General features: G+C 49.1%; 9 protein-coding genes across 9 annotated transcripts; 5 read left to right on the top strand and 4 right to left on the bottom strand.

Annotated features, from left to right (window-relative positions):
• Positions 1–267: 267 nt before the first annotated feature.
• On the top strand, positions 268–4,158 carry N7529_006778 (uncharacterized protein; the record flags this gene model as incomplete). Its single annotated transcript, XM_057242305.1, has 2 exons — positions 268–3,065; positions 3,114–4,158. The coding sequence occupies 2 exons, from the start codon at positions 268–270 to the stop codon at positions 4,156–4,158; spliced, it is 3,843 nt and encodes a 1,280-aa protein (XP_057097664.1).
• An 894-nt stretch (positions 4,159–5,052) lies between these two features.
• Positions 5,053–5,853, bottom strand: N7529_006777 (uncharacterized protein; the record flags this gene model as incomplete). The annotated part of the gene is made up of 4 exons (XM_057242304.1): positions 5,053–5,102; positions 5,146–5,454; positions 5,517–5,751; positions 5,806–5,853. Coding segments are annotated over 4 exons (642 nt in total), but the record flags the coding sequence as incomplete, so codon positions are not given.
• Positions 5,854–6,585: 732 nt separating this feature from the next.
• On the bottom strand, positions 6,586–7,729 carry N7529_006776 (3-hydroxyacyl-CoA dehydrogenase family protein; the record flags this gene model as incomplete). The annotated part of the gene is made up of 6 exons (XM_057242303.1): positions 6,586–6,874; positions 6,930–7,056; positions 7,111–7,131; positions 7,184–7,349; positions 7,400–7,585; positions 7,652–7,729. 6 exons carry the CDS (start codon positions 7,727–7,729, stop codon positions 6,586–6,588), a joined length of 867 nt encoding a protein of 288 aa, XP_057097662.1.
• Positions 7,730–8,728: 999 nt separating this feature from the next.
• On the bottom strand, positions 8,729–9,727 carry N7529_006775 (uncharacterized protein; the record flags this gene model as incomplete). Its single annotated transcript, XM_057242302.1, has 1 exon — positions 8,729–9,727. The coding sequence occupies one exon, from the start codon at positions 9,725–9,727 to the stop codon at positions 8,729–8,731; it is 999 nt and encodes a 332-aa protein (XP_057097661.1).
• A 903-nt stretch (positions 9,728–10,630) lies between these two features.
• On the top strand, positions 10,631–11,443 carry N7529_006774 (uncharacterized protein; the record flags this gene model as incomplete). The annotated part of the gene is made up of 1 exon (XM_057242301.1): positions 10,631–11,443. The coding sequence occupies one exon, from the start codon at positions 10,631–10,633 to the stop codon at positions 11,441–11,443; it is 813 nt and encodes a 270-aa protein (XP_057097660.1).
• Positions 11,444–13,447: 2,004 nt separating this feature from the next.
• On the top strand, positions 13,448–15,137 carry N7529_006773 (CAZyme family AA3; the record flags this gene model as incomplete). The annotated part of the gene is made up of 2 exons (XM_057242300.1): positions 13,448–14,977; positions 15,033–15,137. 2 exons carry the CDS (start codon positions 13,448–13,450, stop codon positions 15,135–15,137), a joined length of 1,635 nt encoding a protein of 544 aa, XP_057097659.1.
• Positions 15,138–16,350: 1,213 nt separating this feature from the next.
• On the top strand, positions 16,351–16,614 carry N7529_006772 (uncharacterized protein; the record flags this gene model as incomplete). Its single annotated transcript, XM_057242299.1, has 1 exon — positions 16,351–16,614. One exon carries the CDS (start codon positions 16,351–16,353, stop codon positions 16,612–16,614), a length of 264 nt encoding a protein of 87 aa, XP_057097658.1.
• An 866-nt stretch (positions 16,615–17,480) lies between these two features.
• N7529_006771 (uncharacterized protein) lies at positions 17,481–19,779 on the bottom strand (the record flags this gene model as incomplete). Its single annotated transcript, XM_057242298.1, has 5 exons — positions 17,481–17,892; positions 17,964–18,420; positions 18,490–19,279; positions 19,360–19,542; positions 19,627–19,779. 5 exons carry the CDS (start codon positions 19,777–19,779, stop codon positions 17,481–17,483), a joined length of 1,995 nt encoding a protein of 664 aa, XP_057097657.1.
• Positions 19,780–20,105: 326 nt separating this feature from the next.
• Positions 20,106–22,987, top strand: N7529_006770 (NRPS-like enzyme; the record flags this gene model as incomplete). The annotated part of the gene is made up of 2 exons (XM_057242297.1): positions 20,106–22,015; positions 22,075–22,987. The coding sequence occupies 2 exons, from the start codon at positions 20,106–20,108 to the stop codon at positions 22,985–22,987; spliced, it is 2,823 nt and encodes a 940-aa protein (XP_057097656.1).
• Positions 22,988–24,477: the final 1,490 nt, after the last annotated feature.

Raw genomic sequence — 24,477 nt, 5'->3', positions numbered from 1 at the left:
ATAACAAAAATTAATACCGTTTGCTACACCTCGGCCTTTAGGGCTATTTTATGCATTAATATAGAATTGGAACGCGATAAGATAAGAATCACGTGTGGGGCCCAGCAACGCGAGGAACGCGCATCGCGTTCAGAGCATGCGCCCTCAAACCTGGCGTCGACTTCACTTGATCTGGACTTTGAAATCGCTTTTGTCCGTTTTATGTCCAATTGAATCCATTATGATCATTACCAACCAACTATCACATTAATACACGCAGTACCCATCATGTCTTCGCCATCTACACCACGCTCGACGCGTTCCGTGTCGCCTGCGGGCGACTCGCCGAACATTGTTACACCGGGCCAAAAGATCAAGGCCTTGATGGCTGAATTTGACAGTGATTCAGAAGATGATATTCGAATTGCGAAATCCACAACCGCAGTGTCGAAGCTTAATCTACGTGATTCGCGGTCTTCTCAGACAGGTGAAAATGGTTCACCCCACGAATCAAATTCGGAGAGCGAAGACGACGTTATCCGGCCAAAGGGCCGGATGGCGGCTCGAATGCAGGGTAAAACATCCAAATCACCCGATTCCAAGGATGACTCCGCAATTGCTCGCGTGTCAAAGGCCCTGCGGTCAGAGAAAGAAGAGGCCCGGAAGCCGAAACAGACCGAACCGGAATCCACATTAGACGAATCTAGCGACGATGATCTTCCTACGGCGGGCCCGAGGAGAAAGACTAAAGCCGCTTCCGACTCACCAGAATCCGAAACAAACCGAATCCCTCCCCGAGCCGAATCTCCTTTATTCGTCTCCTCCCCCGGCGAGCCTGCTGCCCAAAGTGAGGACGATAACGATACCACCGAGAAGCCCAAAGGAAATTCTCGCTTCCTCGCTCTTGTCGCGCAAAAGCGCAAGGAACGCGAAGAGCGAGAGCAGGTCGAAGCTGAAAAGAAGGCTGCCAGGAGGTCCCAGATGGAGCAGTTTAGCTCCGAAGTGCTCTCAGGCGAGGAGAGCGGTGCCGATGACCCCAGTTCTGCACACAAACTGTCGCAGAAGGCCCGTCAGCCCCGAAAAGCCAGCAAGAAGGCTTTGGATGAGATGAGACAGGAGACTCAACGAATGAGCCGTAACATGCAACTGGCTCACCAGGCTAAGACAAAGAAGAAGATCACCAAGGAGAGCCTCTTTGCTCGGTTCAACTTCATGCAACCTGATCCTCCAGCCGACCAACCCGCGGCAAATTTATCCTCCACAAACCACTCACAAAATTCCGAAGGAGAAGTACCTACTCAAAACAAAGATACCCCGCAGACTTCTCCAGTCAGTTCGTCAGATCCGAGAAAATCGGTCGTTGAAGCCGAGAACACTCAACCCGACATAGATATGGATGCAGATGACGAAGAGCTGGTTGACCCTAATGACATATTGACTGGACAATACCGCCCTGAACCACCAAAGCCACCTCCAGCCAAAGATGCACCCATGTCTCAAACAGTCCCTGTCAGACCGAAGCCAGCCTCTCGCCCGGACACTGGACGTCCTTTCCGCGTTAGGATTTCCAGACAAAAAATTGCCGAGCGCCAGAAGAAACACGATTCAGAGGATGATTCAGAGGATGAGCTCGAGATTGTTACGTCTCCTGGAAAATGCCGTCGACTTGCAGCATTTGAGAACCTCCCAACCAGAAAAATGCAAGAAGACCCCGCAATGACCAAGCTGAAGGCTTTGGCACACTTGACATCTCCTTCAAGAAAAGGGGCTTCCATGAACGCTGCAGAGCTTTCTGCCAGTCTTCTACGCCGTGCCCGGCAGCAAGCTGCCAAGGAGCGTAAAGACCGCATTGAAGAGCTCAAAGCCAAGGGCGTGGTCATTGAAACTGCCGAGGAGCGTGCAGCTATGGAGGACGACATGGAAAATCTTGTCGAAAAAGCACGAAAAGAGGCGGATGAGATTGCCCGTCTAGAAAGGGCTGCTAAAAAGAAGAATGGCAATGCCCACGACGATGACGACGAGGACCATGACTACAACCTCTCCGGCTCTGACGAAGAAGGCTACGGGGAAGGCGATGACGATGACGAAGACGAAGAAGAGAGTGACAGTATCAACGGCGGGGAACTCGTCGAACGGGAGGCGGATGATGATGATGATGATGATGAAGCCGACGACGACAGTGAGGGTGTGCCTTCGGATGCAGAGGAGGTGCCTTCCGCCAGGCGGAAGCGCCGAACTCGAGTGATTAGTGATGATGAGGATGAAGACCAACCACAACCGCCATCGACGCCGATGAGAGCTCCTAGTCATATTCCACAATCAGCCGAGCGTCCCAAATTCCCTGGTATGGCAACACCCGGTGACATGTCACTAGGTCTAACTCAAGCGTTTGCTTCTACGTTGGATGGAAACGGCGTTAATCAATCACCATCTTCCACAATGATGTTCTCCCTTCCGGATCCTGGTCAACCTGTGCCACAGCTCCGCAAAGAGGAATCTGAAATCCTCGTCCCCGACAGTCAGCCGCAACCCCAAGAAAAAGACTTCGCGCATGGCTACACACAGAGTGTCTCTCGTGTATCGGAGTCACCAGCTCCCTACGCCTTCTCGGAGTTCTCCCAGTCTCAGCTACCCGATCCAACCCAGGATGAAGGCTTTGTCTTTTCCCCCTTCGACCCTGCCAAAAGATTCAGAGGCACTCCGCCCGTATCTACCGTTGATACCGTACTTGTGGGTCAAACCCAGTCGCCCATCGCTGACCGCAAAGGCAAAATGTTGCGTCGGGGACGCGCAACCGAATTGCTCCGGGTAGATGAGAATGAAGGCGAGTTTGAAATCGACGCCAACGCTTTCAATGTCATGAAGAAGGCCAAGGCTACGAAGAAACAGGCCGTGGAATATGATAAGAAAAATAGCAAGGCCAAAGACATTGTTGATGAAGCTGCAGAGGAATCCGAGGATGAATATGCAGGCCTCGGCGGTCACAGCGACGAGAGTGATGGCGAAGAGAATGCCATTGATCGCCAGATGATCAACGACGACAGTGGCGAGGTGGTTGATGAAAAGCAACTTGCCGCACTCAACGCGTATGTATTCCCGCTCAGCTGAAAACTAGCAATACCTAACATTTACAGTGTCCATGATCGTAATCGTGACGAGAAAGATGTAGCAAAGCTGATGCGAGACATTACTACTGGAGCTCTGCGTCGTCGCAAAAACGCAAATGACGATCTTGACCTCGACGACTCCGATGATGAGCATCTGGCTCGTCGTCGCGAAAAGCAGCGGGAATTTGCCAAGATGCGTCGAGCTCTGCTTGCAGATGAAAAGATCGGCGAGATTGCCGAGAACCCCAAGAAAGCGGCGTTCTTCAAGGCTGTCGAAGACCGTGAAGTTGATGATGATTTCAATATTGACTTCCTCGAGGAAGAAGAGGGTGGCTCCCAAGAACAATCCCAGGATGTTGGCTCAGATGGACAGTCAAAGGACGCAGCCGACAAGCGCAAGCGTCCTCTCGAGCCATCTGCTGAAGATGCGACCAACCGACCGCCGCCTAACCTTCGTCGCACTCCTGCCAGCGCAATTTCAAAGAAACCGGCTACCTTGGCCGAGATCCGCCAAACGTTGTCTTTCCTCACAGAAACCCCTGAATATGACTCCTTCCGCGAAGACGCATCTCTCGATGAGGAAGAACACGAGGAAGATGAAGATGAATCCGACGAAGTCCAGGCTGAAGAAGAGCAAGACGACAACACCTCTGCCAAACCCAGTCACCCACGCCGCACCCGTGGCGTCGTGGTTGATCGATTGGCCCTCCTCCGCCAGGCATCGTCCAACTCCGCAACGACGAAGTCCGGCTCTGGCAATTCCAAGTTTGCATTCCACAATGGTGGTAACGGTGATGGTCCAATTGGATTCCGCCCGCCCCAACTTCTACGCCGGGTTACAACTGGTTCCTCATCATCCAGTGGATCTAGCACATCCAATCGTGTTTCCAAACCCACAGCTTCTGGCCCGAAGAAGGGTGGCGCTGTCAATTCATACACAGCGGCGCGTGAGCGTGAGCGCGAGAAGGAACTTCGCATTAAAGAGCGCAGTGGCGGATCGAACATTGCTAAGTTGCTGGGTAAGCACACTGGTGGTGGCCTAGGTGCGCTGGGCAAGGGCCAGTGGGACTGAGCTGATATATTGTGGGCGCTATGATTTCGTTTTCATTGGAACGGCGTTTTGTTTTGTTTTGTGCAATGATATGATGGAACCTTTTGGCGTTGGTTGAATAAATATTTCAGGAAGCAGGCGTATCGTTAACCATCACGATCTACATATTCAATCAAGCATTCAGTTTGCACATTTATCACACGATTTCCAAAATAATTCTTGGGGGTGTATGTGTATCTCTATTATTGGCACTTCTCACTTCGACGACTGCGCCTCACAAACATGGCCTTGATTAAATTTCCATTGAACCAAAGGAGCCAAATCGAGATCGTGGTAAGTGTCAATCCGATTGTGATCAGCCAATATACCCAGAAGTCCTTCGATATACTCATTCTTCTTTTTCCATTTGACCCATCGAAGTCGAAGAAGTTCATGCCAAATATGCCCTTTACCTAAATATAAGCGATTGGACCCTTGAGTCTGGAATCCGAACTCACCGATACAAAGGTCCCTGGAAGATAGACCAGACTGACAATGGCCACCGTTTTCATCATCGTGTTATCCATCAGCGAGTGTTTCGCCATTTGAATTGACACTTCGTTGTCTCTTTGAGCGACAATGTTGAACGCCTATAAACGTGAGCCATACATCTTTGAGTACAAGAGGCAGACAAAACCCACCAGATTAATCTCATTCTGTAGTCGCTCGCTGAGTGAATTACACCGGAGCTTAGTTGCACGGAGGCTTTTCGTCGCAAAGTACAGTTGGCGCTCGATATCCCGTGAATGCCATTGCGTTCTCGAAGTCGGAGAAGGATGATGTTCATCTAGCAGGACGTATTGGTGCATTATACTGTCCACTGTCTCCAAAGCAACATCGAGAATCTCTTTTGAGTGACTGATGTGTCTTGCAAGATCATGTAGCAAGATGAATTGTGGCTGAAAGGCTTCCAGGTCCTTTTGATACTGCAAGACATTAACAACTCTGTCATCAATCTTCCATGCATACATAATTGATCACATACAGCTTCAACCTCCCACACCACGCCGCGAAGATCCCATATGGCCTGATCATATATCTTTCTCATCTCGCTGACAAACAGAGCATGCCATGCATATGGGTCGCTTTTGTGAATCTTGGGTAATAATATATGGAGCTGGTCAATCAGATATCTTGGACAGTCCAGGAACAGAACAAGTTGTTTCGAAGTTATCCAGTCCTGTCGCACAAAGATGGAAAGTTGCAACCACTCATCGTATACTTTAAAGGAATTGGGGTTCTTCCAAATGCGCTTTAATTTGAAAACGCTCCATGAATCTTTTAACCATCAGAAACACATATTCATCCTATCTAGTAGGTGTGGAAGGGGCCTGACCTACCGCATGCGACAACCTTGCCATCCCTATCTCGATAATATTCACAGCCGAATGAGCCATTCAAATTTCTCAACATAATGAGCCTGAGTTCCGCAGGGAAAAAATCTTCATGTCCCTTGGATACCCAGGTGTTGATTGCGTCGGTAGAGGTAAACCTAGATTTGGTTATTAAATTAGTGCTCTTTTTGAAGCATAAAATATATTGATACATTATAGCTTCAGGGAAGCGGATATCATCCTAAAATGCAATATCAATATCACAACCCATCAAAACAGGGCGCTGGTCACGTACGTGAAGTTCTTCGTCTAGCGTTGATAGTCGCTCATAGTGTTCGTCATAACCTGTACATATATCAGCTCCCAGCCTCCCAAACTGCTTTTGATGCACACTGCATACGTCCAGAATGTTCCAAAATGTGCACGCTATCTTTTGGCAGGCATGTCTCATTCGGACTTGAACCTTGATAGAATGTTTGCGATGTGACGCCCTTACAAGGCGACATTGTGAGACTGAATGAAATATAAAGAAAGCAGCAGATAAACGCGCAGGTAAATATTTAAATCTTCACCGTTACAAGTGGGGAAGTGTCAAAAACATGTTGGCGTTTACCCATTTATGATTAACGCTCCTTGACTTTAAAATTATGATTGGATATAAATTTCCAGAAAAAAGCTGGTTTGCATATTGGGCGCGGAGCTAGCACAGTCTTTAGTCCTAATGCGTATGCACTAGCAGCGTGGTACTCTTGCAGGCGCATGAATGTCACAATGTCAAAAATTACAAGTGTGGGTTGGTGAGCCTTCCTCCCCTTGATCCATGAATGCCCAGTGTCGCAAAATTACAAAGCTGGAAATTGAAACGAGCCTTTGCAATGGAGAAAATGTCTTCATTCCGAATAAGTAAGCACTAGCAACAAGCGCGCCATTGTTACATACAAGACACGCTGGCTATCCACTCAATCTATCGGGGGCGTCATTGGTGGAAGTTCGTCTATCTAGAGCACTCTATAACTAGCACGCAGCCATGCGGCTTAAACAGGAAATGTGTCATACCCCAGCCAACGCTTCGAAGTTACCTTTCTTGATCGTAGTCATAAAACCCTTGGCCATTTTTCACACCAAGATGTCCCCCTTGAATCATATTTTGAAGATAATCTCTCGGCTCTGTGGGAATTCCATTTCGCGATTCCGCATAGTGATTCTCAATGTCCAGAACAACATCCAGACCCACCACATCCATCTGCTCACATGGGCCCTTGGGTGTTTTCAAAACGTCCTTGAAGATTGCATCAATTTCTTTGGGTGTCGCAACGCCCTCGGATAGGGTTAAAAGGGTTTCGCGCTTGATAGCGGCCCAAATCCTATACATAACGAATGAGCCTAAGGATTGCTTACTAAGGAAGACAGATGGGATACCTGTTGTATATGTAGCCGATAGAGGGTTGCCTGACATGGAAAGGCGAGAATCCATGTTCTTTGCATTGTTCTAGGACAAGGTCAATGAGTTTCGGATCGCTATCCTTGTGACCCATGATTTCGATGGCTGTGCATGTCAGTGATTGAAAGATGTTTAACAGAATGGGTTCATTGGAACTACCTGAAGTTTCTGGTGGCCAATCTGAGACATCGTGTCAGCGATTAGTCGATATTCCATGGCAATAGGTACCCACAGCAGTGTGCGCTCATAACCCTCTTGTTGTTCTTCAAGTTTAATCCCTCGAGGATTTCAAATATTCCATAACTACTAGAGTTTGACGCAATGATGGTTCTTTCAGGAGCCAGGTCATCAAGCTGAGTGATAACCTTTTGCTTCAACTTCAAATTCTCAGGCACACACTGTTTAGACCATGTTAATTGAGTATCTTCTAGTCAAGTAAGGGTCCTACCTCGACAACAAGCCACGCGTCTTTCAGCGTAGATTCCAATGCAGCAGGTTGTGATACTTCAACTGCTCCCCAATCTCCATCATGGTCTTTTGCTTCCTCCCGCAATTGTTGCACGTATTGCAATCCGTCTCGGAGCTGTTGCTCCTGAAGATCGACTAGAGCGACAGTGCCACCTTTGCTTGACCACTTCATGAACTCAGTGGTTAGTGTTGGAAGAGAAAGAACTTGACATGACTTTGAGGTTTATCATACCATGTAGGCCAGTCTTCTTCCCTGTGTACCAGCTCCGATAATGACCACAGACCCCTGAGGCTTTCGAACGACTTGCATTGTTGATGAACTCGTATGGTGCTTTGTTAATTTTGGAGTACACAATGATAATATTCAAGTAAGCAATTTCAATGCTTGAATGCGTCAAGATGAATGTTGTTAGAAGGGTTGAGTATTACGTTCGGTGCGTAGTCCGTTCCACGCGAAAGTTCCTTGGATTATGCGGGGTGCGAAGCTGATGATTGGCTCATATATACATCCGACGCAAAAGTTGGGGACGATATTCGCTTGGAGCAAAAGATCGGCGCATTGTAAAACAATTTGGCTTGCAAAATGCCTCGAACTGGTCCAGTGCAATAGGTTACAGAAAAGATTACCAAGAAAGGAACAGTTAGGAGTCAAATCAATTATAGAAAGCAAAGCTGTCCCGATTGCTTTGACAGGATGTGTCAAACCCCTTCTTGCCACAAAGAAAATTTCCATCTGCCTTCTGTACAAGCTTTATTTAGGTTCTATCTATTACCAGTGTAGGTGTTCCTCCGATTGAGTTAGCTTACTGTGTGTTTCATGATGTATCTTGGTGCTTAAAGCAACACCAAGATATGTACAACAGATCAAGCAATGCTATAACAATTATAGCATCGAGACTGACCCCGACACAAATTCGTTTTGTCGCCCGAGACTCCTGCCTGTTCAGACAAGAAAAAGTAGTGGATGATGATGAGGATGTGCTCAGAACTGCATGGCTTCTAGCTTGCGCACAGAATGCATGAACATGACGAACAGTACAGCTGGAAACATCCACGAGTTTTAGTAGATACCAATGGAGTTCTGGTTGTACCTGGCAGAGGAAATGTAGGGTCTATAAGTTGGGTGGATCCAAGTAGCTTGAAACACGGAGACTGAAGTAGTAACTGACTCCCAATGCCATTGTGCAACTTCGGGGCATGTGATCATCTGTCCTCGATGGTAACAAGGTGGTAGAGCGGTAGTTTGATCCGTACCATTGAGTGTTGGGTTCTGTCGAGCGCGTTCACTTGTTGTTTGAAGGCAGGAGTTTCATGGCGCAAGCTCAAGCTTGTCCATCAGATCGAGGAGACCACCTATTTCCTTCACGTCGTCCTCGTAATACACGAACTGATCTCGAGGCATAAAATAAGTCTGCCAGCCAGCAGCTCTTGCGGCACGACAATCCTTTTGGAGATCATCTCCAACATGTATAGCGGAGAATTTGGTCGATCTAGTTATCCAGGGACGGGAAACTAGTAAAGCCTGTCGCTTGGCCACGTCAAACATCAAGCGATGAGGTTTCTCTTCGCCAGCTTCATAGCTCGTAATTACCATATCAATATCAATGTTGAGATTTTGATCCGAAAGCTCCACGAAGCTTTTCTCGTGGGCCTTGTCTGTGCCTGCGCGATGCTCGAAACCGGGGAGCTCCATACTCGATCGATCCTGGTCCGCGCGCACATCACCGACCTCCAGTCCCAATGATCTCAGCACCGCCGGAACACGATCATCAGAGTTGGAGACAACACCAACAATAATACGATCATATGACCACTTTCCAGCGGCTTTGAGCTTTCGCATTCGCTGGAAGAAAGGCACCACATCGTCATAAAACGCATATCCATCCGAGTTCGCAAACCGGTCGAGTAAAGCTTCCACCACACCAGCCGGGAGGTCAATATTATTGTGCATTTGTCCTTCGTACTGCTGCGGTTCTCCAAGCGGCGTTGGGTTATCTGCAGCTAAAACACGGGTGAAACTACCCCGGATGACTTCCTCCCACCACTGCCTCGGACCCCCATATTGCCCCCGAAGAACGTCTGCGCGGCCGTAATTTGGATATCGACGCGATTGCTCGCGAAATGTGTCCTTGAACGCAGTTTTGAGTTTGTTCGGGGTGATGGCGGTGGGTGATAGTCCGAATTGGTGGGCGGTCGCGGCATACTGTTCAGGGACGGGGAGGCGCGGATGGAAGAGCGTACCGAACGCGTCTAAAGTAAGAAGAAGTGTCCGTGAAGACGCTGGCACCAAGCGGGATGTGGTCGACATTGTACAATATCGTGGTTGGATGTTGGAGGCTGGGAGGTTGGAATCTCCGCACAACGGGTGCAGCCCCACTATGCTTGTTTCCCTTGCGACCAATGCACATCATACTTCCTGTTCTATACTTGGTAGCTAACGACAACTATCAAGTTGCTTGAAGATAAGTTGCCAGAGTACAGAAGATTTAAGGTCAATCCAATTAACCTCTTTTGGAAGATAATGTGTACTGTAATCCTCCATATTGCTTTATGTTCAAGCTTATCTCAAGTAAGAAACATACAGCACAGCACATAGGACCTAGGACCCTGACTAGGGATGGTCTCTCGATACCTGCAACTGACTCCTGTGTCTTGCATCTATTAAATTCTGTCCGTGATATCTGCCATTTCTGCTTACTAAAGGCAACCACATGTCACACAATTGATGATGTTTGCATGTGCTTCGAAGGAACGAATAAGCAAAAATCTATAGAGCGAAATGCAAGCCTTGGAACGACTTTTGTCTTCGATTTGCGATCCATTAACTCTGACGCAAAGGTCCAATTACTCGATCCAACTTATTTGAAATTGAATAGCTTTAGCGCCTTACATATATGTAAATTTCTTAACCCGCAACACCCGAAGCCCTTGTTGAGGTTTTGCAATTGCCAATCACATGCGACCATAAGCAAGCAAATCCCGAGGTTGAGGTGAAGGGTCGACGTTCAAAAAGACCTAATCTCACCCTGATAGCATCATTTCAACGGTTACACCAGTTCCCGACAGTAAGTCATCTGTTTTTCCTCTAAGTCCTCTTTTGGGGCCATGGTGTTGCTATCACTAACGAGGAATTTGGTACACTTTCAGGTATATTCTACAGTTTACACAAAAAACTCACTCTTTGGTATCTCCCAAAGAAACATCAACAAACATGTCACAGGATGGTTTCCCTTCAATCATATTTTTCGATGTTTTGGGAACAATTGTGGAATGGAGACATTGCATCGCCAAGGAACTGAATGCCAAAGCACAACAAGCTCTGCAAAATCAAGCTCGAGATCTGAGTACCGATATGCGAGCACGTATCTCTGATATGTCCCTTTCGAGCTGGCAAGAAATTTCTGAGGAGTGGCATGGCTCCTATATGAACTTCGGAAACAACTACGATACATCTAAGCCCTTCGTCTCAGTGGATGAGCACAACCGCATTTCGTTGGAAAGTATTCTCACCAAACGGCTTCTCCGAGGTTTATTCAACGAGGACGATCTCAACAATTTGACACTCGCTTGGCATCGACTGGACTCATACTCTGACAGCGTGCCAGGTCTTTCTTTGTTAAACACTAAATTTTTGACCTCTACATTATCCAATGGAAATGTAACGCTTCTTGAAGACCTAAAAGAGCACAATTCTTTACCCTTTAAGCACATCACCAGCGCAGAGCATCTCGGTGCTTACAAGCCGTCACCAGAGGCCTATAATGGTGCTGCGGGCAGATTTGGTCTCATGAATTCCCAATGTTGTTTTGTTGCAGCCCATCTTGAGGACTTGTATGCCGCCAAAAAATGTGGATTTCAGACAATCTATCTCGAGAGAGACTTGGAAGAAGCTTGGGATAGTAAAGATGTTGCACGAGCCAGAGAAGAGGGGTTTGTCGATCATTGGGTCGGAGTTGGAGGCTCAGGTCTGATTGAAGTTGCTCGATATCTTGGTATAGAAAGCCATGGAAAGTATTTCGAATGAATGATCGCCCAGTCAAACCCTCAATCAATAGATTCAATTCCTCCATCTGCCCTTGAGCGGATGGAAGTTCATTGTGTCACAACAATGATCTCGTTTTTCCTTTGATTTTTGAGACGCAATTGGATAATTTTAGAATTTGGTTGAAAGTTAGTAGGTATATTGACATCATTTAGCTGGTAAGATCATTAAATTCTCATGTAGCAACGTTGCGTTTATCCAGCAGTTTAGCCAGCCCGTATCTTGTCTCGGCAAATATGTGCTGCCATCCTATAATCCCAATGCATCCTCTACCTACACCTAGCGCATTAACTTTCGAAGAAGGTTTCTCCCACATATCTAGGAAAACTGCAGCGTCTTGATCCTGGGGATGCTGGTCTACCAGGGATTGGAATATTTCCTTCTCTGTTTTGAGACCCTCCAGAGGGAGAGAATATGTCTTGTGGGCAGCGAAAAACGCCATGGATAAGTGATCATGATCTGCAGATAGCAGCTCAGATAGGTGGCTGGAGTTTTCTGCACAGAATCTATCTCCGTGATTCCGAGGCGGCAGACCAGTGAACTCTAAGCCTGTTGAGGGTGGGGGCTTTCTCGTGCCTGCTAACACGGATGTGACGACGGATTTCAAATGTACCAACATCCATTCGCCGATCTGGTCTCTATCCATCGATGGCGGGCGCAAAGTTGAGGGATACGACTTTTAACCCAACCGGTATGCCAGAGTCTCAAAGACTGACTGTCGATACAGCCTCGTGGGATATGGCGCGGGTGTACGGATATGGCTTGGTCAACACTTCGCGAGCCTGCCCATGAAAACTGTTCTCTTTGAGGTCGTGTCTAAGTATCGCATCTCGACAGAAGTCCGGCCATGGGACATGGGCTTCCAAAGAGACAATTTCGTCGTGACGCCCGAGAGTCATGAGCTAGTGTTTGAGCCACTTTAAAACCCCAAGCGGGTCATCGTATGCTGCTCATGTTAGACTTTTAGCATGTGGGTCAAATGTCACACAGCGGAATAATCCCGACCAGTGCAGAAGCGGAATTCATCGCTTTTGAAAGTAAAGAATGATCCTCAATTTGAGGCTGAAAGGATTTGTAACACTCTGATGATTGCCGAGGATGCCGAGCACCCTTACTGTGCACTCACTCGCTTTTCTGCTTCCAGAGATCTGAAATGACAATGCGATTATGCATGATTACCTGAGGTGGATCCTCGGGTGTCGTTCTGCTTATTTCATGCTTGGTAATAAGTGTTTGATATCCACCCTGGGCAAATATTTCCAAGGTTTCAGTTCACTGCCCAGGAGCAGAATATGGATTGTGGCTGAGCGAGACAGAGAATCTGATACGATCCTGGGCGCCTCATCCGTGAGATAGATGAAATTCTAGAAACGTGGTAAGGTTTAGGTTGATTGGCGCTACGTCAGTGGCATCAGGGACTGTGGGAAAGCGCTTTGCCGGAGAATAAGGTGAGACTAAAGCCGTTCTGGTCGAGACTTTCGGACCATTGCCCCGATTTTTCAGGTGGAGGCATATTTGGTTGGGTACGCCGAGACCTTCAAAACATTGGCAATTTATCCGTTTTGCGTTCAGTACTAACCTGCCCGTAGTAGTTTCAAAAGCTGTTTTTGTATGACAGTAAATGTATAGAATATTATTATGAACAATTCAAATGGATGAAAGAATAGATGGAGTGACCTGAGATGCAGAAATGTCTACCGCAACTGTTGATCAATTGAGACTAGTCAGGAACAGGAAAAACTCTGCTCTTCTTATCTGATGGCGCTATACCTAATCGGTTGTAATTTGACGAAATGAATTCCCTGCCGAACCACGTTATGCCATGCATGTCCCGTGCCGAGTGTGGAACAATTGGCAGATGAGTTTCCACTCGACGGATGTACGGCCTAGACGTCATGAAACAGTTAAAAAGGTCGGGTGACCCCTTTCCTGAAGAGATTTGTTGATCGGCATCCTACATTAAGATCTCATACCTTTATCACCATCATGAGAATCTTCCAGGCAGGTCCTTTAGCAGCTGCGCTGTCCGTTTTTAGCGGACTTGCTTCGGCTTCTGTTTTCCAGAACAACACTTATGACTACATCGTCGTCGGTGGTGGTCCCGCCGGTATCATCAGCGCTGAGAAATTCGCTGAGGCAGGAAAGAGAGTTCTGCTCCTCGAGCGAGGTGTCGGCCCTACCGTTGCCACCGGCGCCAATGAGACTCTTGAGTGGAACCACTCTTTGACTCCCATCGATCTCCCCGGACTATCCGCCGACATTGGTAACCTCGATGTGTGGAACCAGTACATTTGCTCCGACACCGAGGGATATGCTGCCTGTGTCCTCGGCGGTGGTGTGACCGTTAACTACATGGTCTTCGTCCACCCACCTGCCCGCGACTTCAACGACAAGTGGCCCAAGGGTTGGAAGTGGAAAAATGTCGAGCCTGCTGCTGACAGACTCTACAAGCGCAACCCCGGAACCATTCAGCCTTCCGCCGATGGCAAGCGCTACGACCAGGCTCTCTACAACGTGCTATCTAGGTTCCTTGGCGGTCTTGGCTGGAAGTCCGTTGATATGATCGCCCAGCCCAACGAGAAGCACCATGTCTACAGCCACCCTGCTTGGAACCTCAAGGACCAGATGCGCGCCGGTCCCGTCCGCACCTACCTCCCCGACGCTGTCAAGCGCCACAACTTCCAGCTCGCGCTTGGCACAAAGGTCATCCGCCTGATCCGGTCCGGTAGCGAGGTCACCGGCGTCGAGATTCAAAACGCCGCTGGCAACTCCGAGATCATTACCCTTGCTAACCAGGGTCGCGTGGTGCTGGCCGCCGGTGCCCTTTCTACTCCCCGTGTCCTGTGGAACTCTGGCATCGGCCACAAGGCTCAGATTGAAATCGCTAAGAAGAGCGGTGTTACTGTTCCTCCCCAGGCTGACTGGATCGATCTTCCCGTCGGCGTCGGCCTCAAGGACCACCCCATTTTCTCCATCGTCTTCAACACCAACACCTCGTTCGGTCTGGTCGACTACGACGGTGTTCTCGACGGAACAGACACCGCTGACATCTCTCTGTACCGCAAGCACAGCGGTGTCCTGACCCAGGGTAAGCACCGCATGATCTTCTTCGATTCCCAGGAAGTCGACGGCCACACCCAGTACTTCCAGGGTTCCTGTGCACCCACCGCTGAGGGCGTCGTCACCATCAGCACCTACCTGACACACGGTCTTACCTCGTCCGGTGTCCTTGGCCTCGACTCCACTGGAAAGACTATCATTGAGCAGTCGCCCTACCTCCAGACCGCTTCTGACCGCAAGGTTGCCCGCTCTTTCATCCAGAGGATGGTCAGCCAGATCACTGCTCCATCTACTGGGTTCGAGCTTGAGACCTACCCTAATGTCTCGGCTATCCTCAAGTCTCAGAGCCCTGGTATGCACTACACCAGCACTGCCAAAATGGGTACCGATGATGGCCGCGACAACGGTACTTCCGTTGTTGACACCAACACCAAGGTTTACGGAGTGGACAACCTGGTAAGTCTTTCCGAACATGCTGTTCGAAAGTAAATACTAATTACAAATCTTCTAGTTCATTGTTGATGGCAGTATCCACCCTGACCTCCCCACTGGTAACATCCAGGCTACCATCATGGTGGTTGCCGAGGCTGCAGCAGCCAAGATTCTTCGCTGCTAAGAAATAGGCACACTGAAATGATGCTCACTACTCAATAAGCCGCCAATGCAAATGCTCCCTGCGAACCTTTTCATCACTGGACTTTCCCCAATTTATGAAATTGCAGAAACATGAGTGAACCAGGGCTATCCTGAACCATATCATGCGATGTATTATAGATCCTTGTAGAACTGTACAGAGAATGAATTCATCTTACTTGGAATATTCATCTCGCGTGTCGATGCCTAATCCATTTAATGTCTGTGACTATTGAAAGTTTGAATAAGCTTCGCGCGGCTTTTATCCGATGCAACGTCGGACATAATCAGCCCCACTGCCATTTCTGCGGTGAGGGGGTATCTAGTTTAATAAATTTTTATTTAACTATCGAGTATAAAGGTCTAACGAGAGAGTTCCGTATAGGCCTTTAGACAACATGTTTATTTAAAGCCCGAACAATCTAAGGTCCTACCGTAGTCGAGGAGGATGACATCTAGCGATTAGGATCTTTAGCTCTTGATAGAAGAGAGACGAGTTATAAAATATTGAGTATATATTACTTACTAACTGCTATTAATTAGATTAAAAATATCGTAGCAGTTACATACGCTCTCGCTATGGCAGATATAGCATAGTTTAACTATATATATATAGAATTAGTAGAGGAATCTAACTAAAAGTTTTCCAAGGAGTTTAGTAGGTAAGGCACTATTAACGGAATGTATGTCTAACGGCACAGACTACAAACCTTAGCAGGCCATTCCAGTGTCTAGATTCTTAGCGGCCCCAAGCCTATATAGCGATAAATTCGGTTAGTACAAGACAGTCTTAGGTATCAGAATTGTATTACAGTCTGTAATACTTTTAAATGGTCATAGTATTCAAACCAACCCCATGCCGTTGAGATTTCGAGATCTTGCTAAAGCCTTCTAGGAGGATTTATTCAATCGGTAAATATAGTCCTATCCTTCTTTCATACTACTTACTGAGATCAATATCAATATAGGGTTATACCAAAGCGGAAGCATCTTTCTCGCAAGAGGACTGGAACGATCAACTCCTACAATTCATTACTATCAACCGACTCCCATTCCGACTTGTCGAAACCCAATCCTTTCGTCTCTTGATTTCGCAATCACAATTAGCCCCAAGCCCTTCGGATATACCATACACTACTACAATTCAACGTCGGCTATCTCTTCGTGTCAAAGAGCGGCAAAATAATATACTCAAAATGCTACCGGAGCATGCAAGGATCTCAATTGGATTGGATTGTTGGACATCTCCATTTGGGCAGGCATTAATGGCCATTACTGGCTATTTTATTGATGCTGACTGGGTCTACCGCGAGGTGCTACTCGTTTTCAAACCCCTTCGTGGAACACACTTCGGTGTGAATCTGAGTACAACTGTCATACAGACGGTTACTCAGCATGAAATTGAGAACCGGATATTTGGATTGACCACTAATGTTGCGTCGAATAACAAGACTGGTTGATACACTACAGCAATCTTTGTTACAACAATCTTTATCTCATGCACGGGATATCAACATCATCCGCATCCCCTGTCTTGCGCATGTGAACTAATTGAGTTTGAACCAGCTACTTGACCGTCTCAAAGCAGTCTCTCAGAATGAGACCATAGAGACCAAATGAACTGAGCAACAAGTCACTCTCGCAAGGGCGAATACAAAAAACCGGGATATCTCGCATACTTTGAAAAGAATATGAGCACTTGCTGTATACATCCGCGCCAGTCCTCAGCGCCGAGATTCATTTATCAGACTTCAACCTTCAGGGAAGGGGATTATGCTTCTCCAGGATGTAGAAACTCGGTGGAATTCAACATATCTTATATCCTGCGAATTAGATTTCAAGCTTATAAGAAGATGGTTCATGTACAGCTTCACGTACAGCTTAGACGCTAATTTGAATACCCCAAAAATCCGGAGAAAAATGTATTACTTATGCAGCTGCGATAAGTAGGCATGTTTGTATTGTTTGGTGCATAATGAGGGCCCACTGCTCAGCATGTTGGCCCCCTAACTCAACTTCCCCAGGACCTTGTTACCCATAAAGTGCTTCCTAGTAAGGGAATGCTGTCCAGGGACTAATTCTAGGTTTCCTACGACTGAGAACGAGCCAAAAGTAAAAAGACGGAAGCTATCCAACGAGCCAGATTCCACGACAGCTTCTCTATAACGACGGCCTTCATTAGAAAGTTTTGCCAATGGCATGCTCATGTCAACGAGCGTATAGAGCAAAGCACGGGACTTTACTGCAGTCATTGATAGGCCCATGAAATGTCAAACTTGCCACTGTTCTTGCTCTGCTCATCTGAACCCTCTGAACAAACCCACGCCTACCTTTTCACAAACCGCGCCAGGTAGGACTCTACTCTCGCCACATCCCCCAATTCTGCCACGATCCCAACATACCCATCAGGTCGCACCACCGCCATAGCCCCCCTGTCCGGAGCGACACCGAAGCGAGTGTATGCATCTTCACCCTGAGCCAGATCCGAGCCGGAGCCGTCGAATAATCGCATCTCTGAGTACACCTTCACAGTTCTCGGGAGATCTTCCCAGCGGAAATGTCGGCAGACGCAGAGGCCGGGATAGAGGATGACCTGTTCTATAAGTGAAGGCGGAAAAGAGGGAATAAGTGTCCCTCCGATTGTATTCAGGGTGCTGGATGAAATGCCGAGGGGGGCCAGGAAGTCGGTCGAGGTTAGAACTAAGATACGGAAGCGACCGGTGCTGGGGAAGCCTGTGCTGGAAGTGTTAGCTTCAATGTGTCGTTGACTTTATCTGGATGAAGGTGTGGGTATGGGAATGGGCTTGACCGACTATCTTGTAGATCCCGCGGCGCCCCATCGACGTATCTCTTCAGCTTCACGTTTGCAACTCTGGTTCCTGGGTGGAGAATGCCGCACAGAGGATCAGTATCGGTACCATGAATAGCAGGGAGCTCGACGAGCGCATTTTCCGGGTACTGAATGCCACATCCGCTGATGAATCCCGCTAGAGCGCTGAGTATCCCATCCAGTTGCTTGGAAAGCGACCCTTGAACATCGCCAGATTCCTGTGTGCTTGCAATTGGCTGCGAAATCGCCGTGCTGAAAACCTTATCAGCGTCGAGAAGCTGCCGCGCAACTGCCCGCCGCTCGGTTTCGTACGTCTCTAAGAGAGGCGTCGGTGTTAAACCGTGGATGGAGTATGCGAGCTTCCAGGCCAGGTTGTACGAGTCCATCATAGAGACGTTCATGCCCTGTCCGGCCTTGGGGCTGTGCGTATGACAAGCTATGTATCCTGTCAGCTTTCGCCCTTTTCTCTCTTTATTTGCAGAAAATGGACATTAGGGATGCTCACCATCTCCCACCAGAAAAACGCGAGGGAGACCAGTTGAATCCCTAACGATAAAATCCTTGGTCATCCTCTGCCCGATGTGATAAATAGCCCACCACTCTACCGCGGTGCCCTGTTTCTGCTTTATACTAAACGGCCTGAAGACCCGGCCAGCAGTCTCAAGCAAGCTTTCCAACGTGATCTCACTGCGCTTCGCTCTGGCTTCCTCCACGCTCATATCTAAGGCCACCTCCCCAGGGATCTGGATGTAAAGTCGGCTCAGATACTCCCCTGTTGCAGGTATCTGCTCCCGCGGTATAACAAGAACCGAACCCCCCGCCGAGCGCACTGAAGAGAATCTCCGGATATCAGGGAAATCCGTGTCCAAGACAAGGTCGACAACACCCCACATATACCCTAGCGAGTCCCCGACTAGATCGAGCTGCATACATCGCCGCACGGTGGAGTGGGCCCCATCCGCACCGACGACGTGTTTGCACCGCACAGTACGGGTCTGAGTTCCGCCCTGCTCATCGTCTGCCGTCTCAATCACACATTTAACCGGAAATTCCTTATCACCGTGCTCGTCAATGCCCACATCGATCAGTTTTGTCTCCCTCTGAACCCCGTGTTTTGAATACCGCAGCAAGTCCGCCTCAAGCATTTGCTCCGTCCTTCCCTGGTGCATCAACAACACAAACGGGTACCGGTACCCAGCGGTGGAATCCAATACCGGTTTAACATAGCCCTGTTCGATCTTTTCCTCGTTCCCGGGCGAGGGATCCCACGCACTGCGTTCCCAGCACTGAAACCCCTGTTTTCCCGTTAGTTTGACAATACCATACCACACCATACCATAATCTACGGTTAGCTTAGAGTTTTAAGCCAACTCACCTCATTGATAATCGCATCCGCCAGACCCATCGACTTCAATACCTCCAATGTCCGCGGCTGCAGCGCATCCGCGTGTCCCGACCCAAGGGTCCCGCTCTTCAGGTCGATGCATAGCAATGAATTCTCGTCCCTTAGTCCGTACCGGGCTAGGAGACAGGTGAGTAGGATGCCTGCAGGGCCAGCCTGGTTAGATTAAAATAGAGTCAGTCAGTCAGCTAGCTACGCCAGCAACAGGGGTAGGCCTCGATATGTGTGTGCTGTACGTACTCCAACAACGACGACCTCATATCTCTCTTGCTGAATCGTTTCTTCGCGTCTTGATGTGATCAAGTCCGGCGTATAGCGGGGTAATGGGGGTAGGCGTGAGCGGGCAGCTTGTGGTGCTGATGAGACCAGTAAATGTTCTTTGTCCACGGGCATTGGACTGGGCAGAAGGGAATACCGGTCTTCGGGTATGCTTCACGATACCTAGCGGCTTAGGATTCGGTTGGAGAGGGTAGGAAAGATGTAACTCAAAGTAAAAGATACGAAGGAGGGTAGGTGAAACCTCACCGAAAAATCGTTGGCTCAAGGAGGTTGGGGACGCGAGGCAGCTGCAGCTGGTGAACACAGCATGTGAACTATGACCAATCTATTAATAAAGTCGTTCAGTCCCAAATTTTGTTGCCCAAAATTAGGCATCCTTCCTGTTGCATACTTAACCCAGTCCACACAATCCTCGTGCCTTGAACTACAACAGCTCAGCCATGACATGCACTGGTCAAAACGACACGGTCCTTGCCGTCAAGAATATCAGCCAGCTTCTTGAGAATGCATCCCGCTGCCAAAGTGGCCTGACATTCTACGAAACGTCTTCTTCGCAACCCATGTACACCTTGTACGCTGATTTCCAGCAAGACACGACGGAGAAAGCTCACCTCCTCCGTGATTTCTCGGCCTCAGCCTCAGCCTCAGCCTCGGGCTCGTCCATTGTGCTCCTGCACTTTGACACCCAGTGTGAAGCCGTCCTATGGTTCTGGGCTGTGACCCTGGCCGGTCTCATCCCATGCATGTCCACCCCGTTCGTCTACGACGAAGGCAAGCGCAAGAAACACATCCTGCATCTCCAGGCTTTGCTGGACAAGCCCATAATTCTAACCAGCGAGCGACTGCTGTCGGAGTTCCGCGATGTGGAAGGGCTTGATCTACACTCTGTTGAGTCGCTGGGTGACAGAAGGACAACAAACCCTGCCATGAACTTGCCCGGCCCGCTCAAGAACCCCGAGCAGACGGCCTTGTTGATGCTGACATCCGGTAGCACGGGGAACGTAAAGGCAGTCCCGCTCCGCCATGGGCAGATTCTGGCCGCGCTGCGGGGGAAGGCGTCTCATTATGGGAGTCGACCGGGCGATGTGTTTCTGAATTGGGTTGGTTTGGACCATGTCGCAAGCATGACGGAGGTGCACTTGCTTGCGGTCAGCCTGGGGAGCGAACAGGTGCATGTCCCTGCAAGCAAACTATCACATAATCCCCTCCTGTTCATTGAGCTGCTCGAGACTCACCTCGTCACATCGACATTCGCGCCTAACTTCTTCCTCGCCAAGTTACGTGATGCTCTTGCAGCAAATCCCAAGGTAACGGCGGATTTGTCTGCGCTGAGAAGAATCAATTCTGGCGGGGAAGCCAATGTTGTCGCGACGTGCGAGGCCCTAACTCGCCAGCTCCAGCAGAGATGCCGTATCCCCAGCAATCTGGAGGTCATCAGCCCTGGATTCGGCATGACGGAGACATGTGCAGGGGTGATCCACTACACTGGTGGATTCCCATCTGCAGACGTCAAGCGGGGCCTGGAGTTTGCGAGGCTGGGGACTTGCATCCCCGGTGCGCAGATGCGGGTGATAGGCAAGAACAATCAGCATGCGGCGTGCGGAGAGAGCGGCGAGCTACAGCTCAAGGGCCCCGTCGTCTTCACCGGATACTACAATGACCCGGTCGCGACTGCACAGGCCTTCACGGAGGATGGATGGTTCATTACAGGGGATCTGGCCTGGCTAGACGAATCGGGCAGCCTCAACCTCGCCGGTCGGATCAAGGACATCATCATTATCAATGGGGTCAACTGGAGCGCGGCCGAGATCGAGACGGCCATTGAAGAGGAGGGAATCCCCGGCGTGACGCCCTCGTGCACTGTCGTCTTTCCGTATCGCTACCCTGGTTCCCCGACAGAGGGTGTAGCTGTTGTATATGTCCCCACGTTCGGCGAGGACGAGGCCGCCGTGCGGTTCGAGACCGACGCCGCAGTCGCCAAGGTCGTTGCGCTTGTCACGGCGCAAAAGCCAGGCCATATTATCCCGCTGCCGGCAGAGATGCTGGAGAAGTCGTTGCTGGGCAAGGTCTCGCGCACGAAAGTCCGCACTGCGTTTGTCAGTGGCGTCTACGCCGCCATAGAAGAGCGCCAGTTGGCTGCGCTCAACGAGTATCGGCAGTCAACCTGGAAGCAGTGCTCTACAGAGACAGAGCGTAAGATTCAGGCCGTCTTGAGCGAGATACTACAGATCCCTATGGAGAATATCAGTGCCGACTCGTCAGTCTTCGAGCTGGGTATCTCCTCATTTGACCTGATATCACTCAAGACCAGGATTGCCGTGGACATTCCCATGTCCGTCCTCATGACACAGTAACCTTATCTACTCTTTCCACATTAGTATGAGTGTTTGTATACTAACCAACCACCAGACCAACAGTGGGTGAAATCGCCTCTGCAGTCGACAACCTCTACGCTCTACCCCCAGTCTATAACCCCATCGTTCCCCTTCAAGTCCACGGCACGCAAACCCCCCTTTTCCTCATCCACCCCGGCAGTGGCGACATCCTTGTCTTCATCGCTCTAGCCGCCCAATTCCCCAACCGCCCAGTCTACGCCATCCGCACCCGCGGATACAACGCCAACGAGCCGCTCTTTCCCACCATGCAATCCACAGTCGAAACATACAGCTCGCACATCCGCAAGGTCCAGCCCCACGGGCCCTACGCCATAGCAGGGTACTCGCTCGGCTCAACACTCGCCTTCGAAGTTGGTAAGCTGCTCGAGTCCCAGGGGCAGGAGGTCCGCTTCCTCGCATCCATCGACTACCCACCACATATCCGGAAATACGTGTCCGGCCAGAACTGGCAGGACGTTGTCCTGCACATCTCGTTCTTCCTAGAACTCATCGGCGACGAGCTCATGGACTCTGCGAAAGCTTATTTTCTTTCCCGTGAGAAAGAGGGGAAGCCTCTATCCCGAGATGAAACCCTCAGCTATGTCCTGGCTATTGGGAACCAGGACCGTGCGCATGCACTGGCGCTCTCGACCGAGATCCTAGGCAAGATCAGCGATATTGGTGAGAACTTCCGAATGCATGGCGAGAACTATGAGCCAGTGGGGAGCGTGGACCATCTCGATGTGTTCATTGCGGATCCGCCGGGGTATGCGGCCCTGGATCGCCGCGACTGGGTGGAGAATAAGTTGGGCGCGTGGAGGGAATTTGGCAGGACTGATGTTGAGTTCCATGAGTGTCCGGGGATTCATGCGCGTATGTTGAATCCAGAACATATTCCGGAGTTTGTGAAGAGCTTTAAGGCAGCGATGAAGAGGAGGGGGGTTTGACCTATCACATGGGAGGGAGACAGTTGAGCCTGTGTTGGGTTGACGATACATTAATTACGGGTATTCAGCAGAAATGGTTTTTCTAACAAAAGAGGGCTGTACACCTTCGTAGACTAATCTCTGTTAACTTTTCAGATAACGTATTTCACAAGCGAGTGGGACACCCCAAAACACCATGGTGAATGCGATATTTTACAACCTTAGTTTCTTCATTTCCATATTATGATACGTTAGCCCCGGTACTAGGAGTAAAGAGGGAAAGTGCTGATAGTCCCGCCGGAGTTCGAGAAAAAGTTACACTATATAAAACGCTTCGCACCTAAGTGAATTAGTTACGCATAGCTAACTGGTCACATCTATTTTAGATAGAATCGGAACATACTTCTCTGATTTCCTGTAGACTCCTAATATTAACGATCTGTCTCTCAACCGTACCGTTGCCTAATAGGCGTTACTACGGGATTGAGGCCTTTCGAGGGTATCGAGGAACGATGCTAGGTAGTGCGCCAAATAGATCTAGACCGAAGTATTAGTCTATGTAACGGAGTGAATCCTGAACCTTCAGAGTCCTGTCATTGAGTCAGATTATTGCCAGCGTATCACTGTCGATCATACAGCGTAAATTGACCGCCACTCTGTCCCGCTCCTGTTCATGTTAAATAGCCCACTTTGGGGAACCTGGGAGTTCCCCAAGAATCAGTCTCTGTACTATTCATACCATTCATCTGTTCCTGAGACATCTTCATCTTACCTAGTTGACAGGCCCTATTCTGTAAAACCTAGAACCCCCTATATTTTACAAGTTTAGAGGAAGCCATATATAGGCGTAAGTGCTATAAAGGAGGCCAGATATAAAGACTAAGGTAGAAAATTTATATTATAAGAAACGATAACGCTAAGGTCAGCTTAAGGCGTAGGTAACGAGGATAAGAGAATAGGAGGTATAAGGACACCGGAAGGAGGGAAGGCGAAGCATCTTATAGGCGCTTGAATGGACTAGGCGAAAAGGGAGGGGAGTTAGATTTAGCTAAAGGGGAGCCATTTTTGGCGTCGTTTTGGTCGCCAGTAGAAACGAGGGGAACAACTATGTAAGTCGAGCGTCAACATCAGGACCGGAGGATGACTAAAAGTGCTAGGCGGGTGCAGAATAGTTAGTGGTGTTACAGGACAGTGGGCGGTCAAGGGGCGGCTGGACGTCCAAAGTTACGAGTGGAAAGGCAGCCGTTTCTGGCCTCACAAGCGGTCATTTTCGGCGTCAATCCCACAGGTCCTCATATTCTAGTTGTAAATGCGCAAAACCGAATGTCAGAAATTGCAATCGACAGTGTCTGTTTTTGCGGTGTGGAGTTCAGTTGGAAACCGTCATTTCGGGCCAATGAGTTGTAAATTTTGAGCGGTCTCAGCTCAGGAGACTCGTGCTCATTGGCACTTTAAAGGGGTAAGGTTGTTTCCCGTCGTGTCGATCCCTCACCTTTGTTGCCTACGGGAAG

This window comes from Penicillium soppii, assembly GCF_028829465.1.
Source record: "Penicillium soppii strain IBT 18220 chromosome Unknown utg000005l, whole genome shotgun sequence".
In the NCBI taxonomy this organism is placed as follows: Eukaryota; Fungi; Ascomycota; class Eurotiomycetes; order Eurotiales; family Aspergillaceae; genus Penicillium; species Penicillium soppii.
This window is presented reverse-complemented; position numbering and strand designations above follow the sequence as displayed.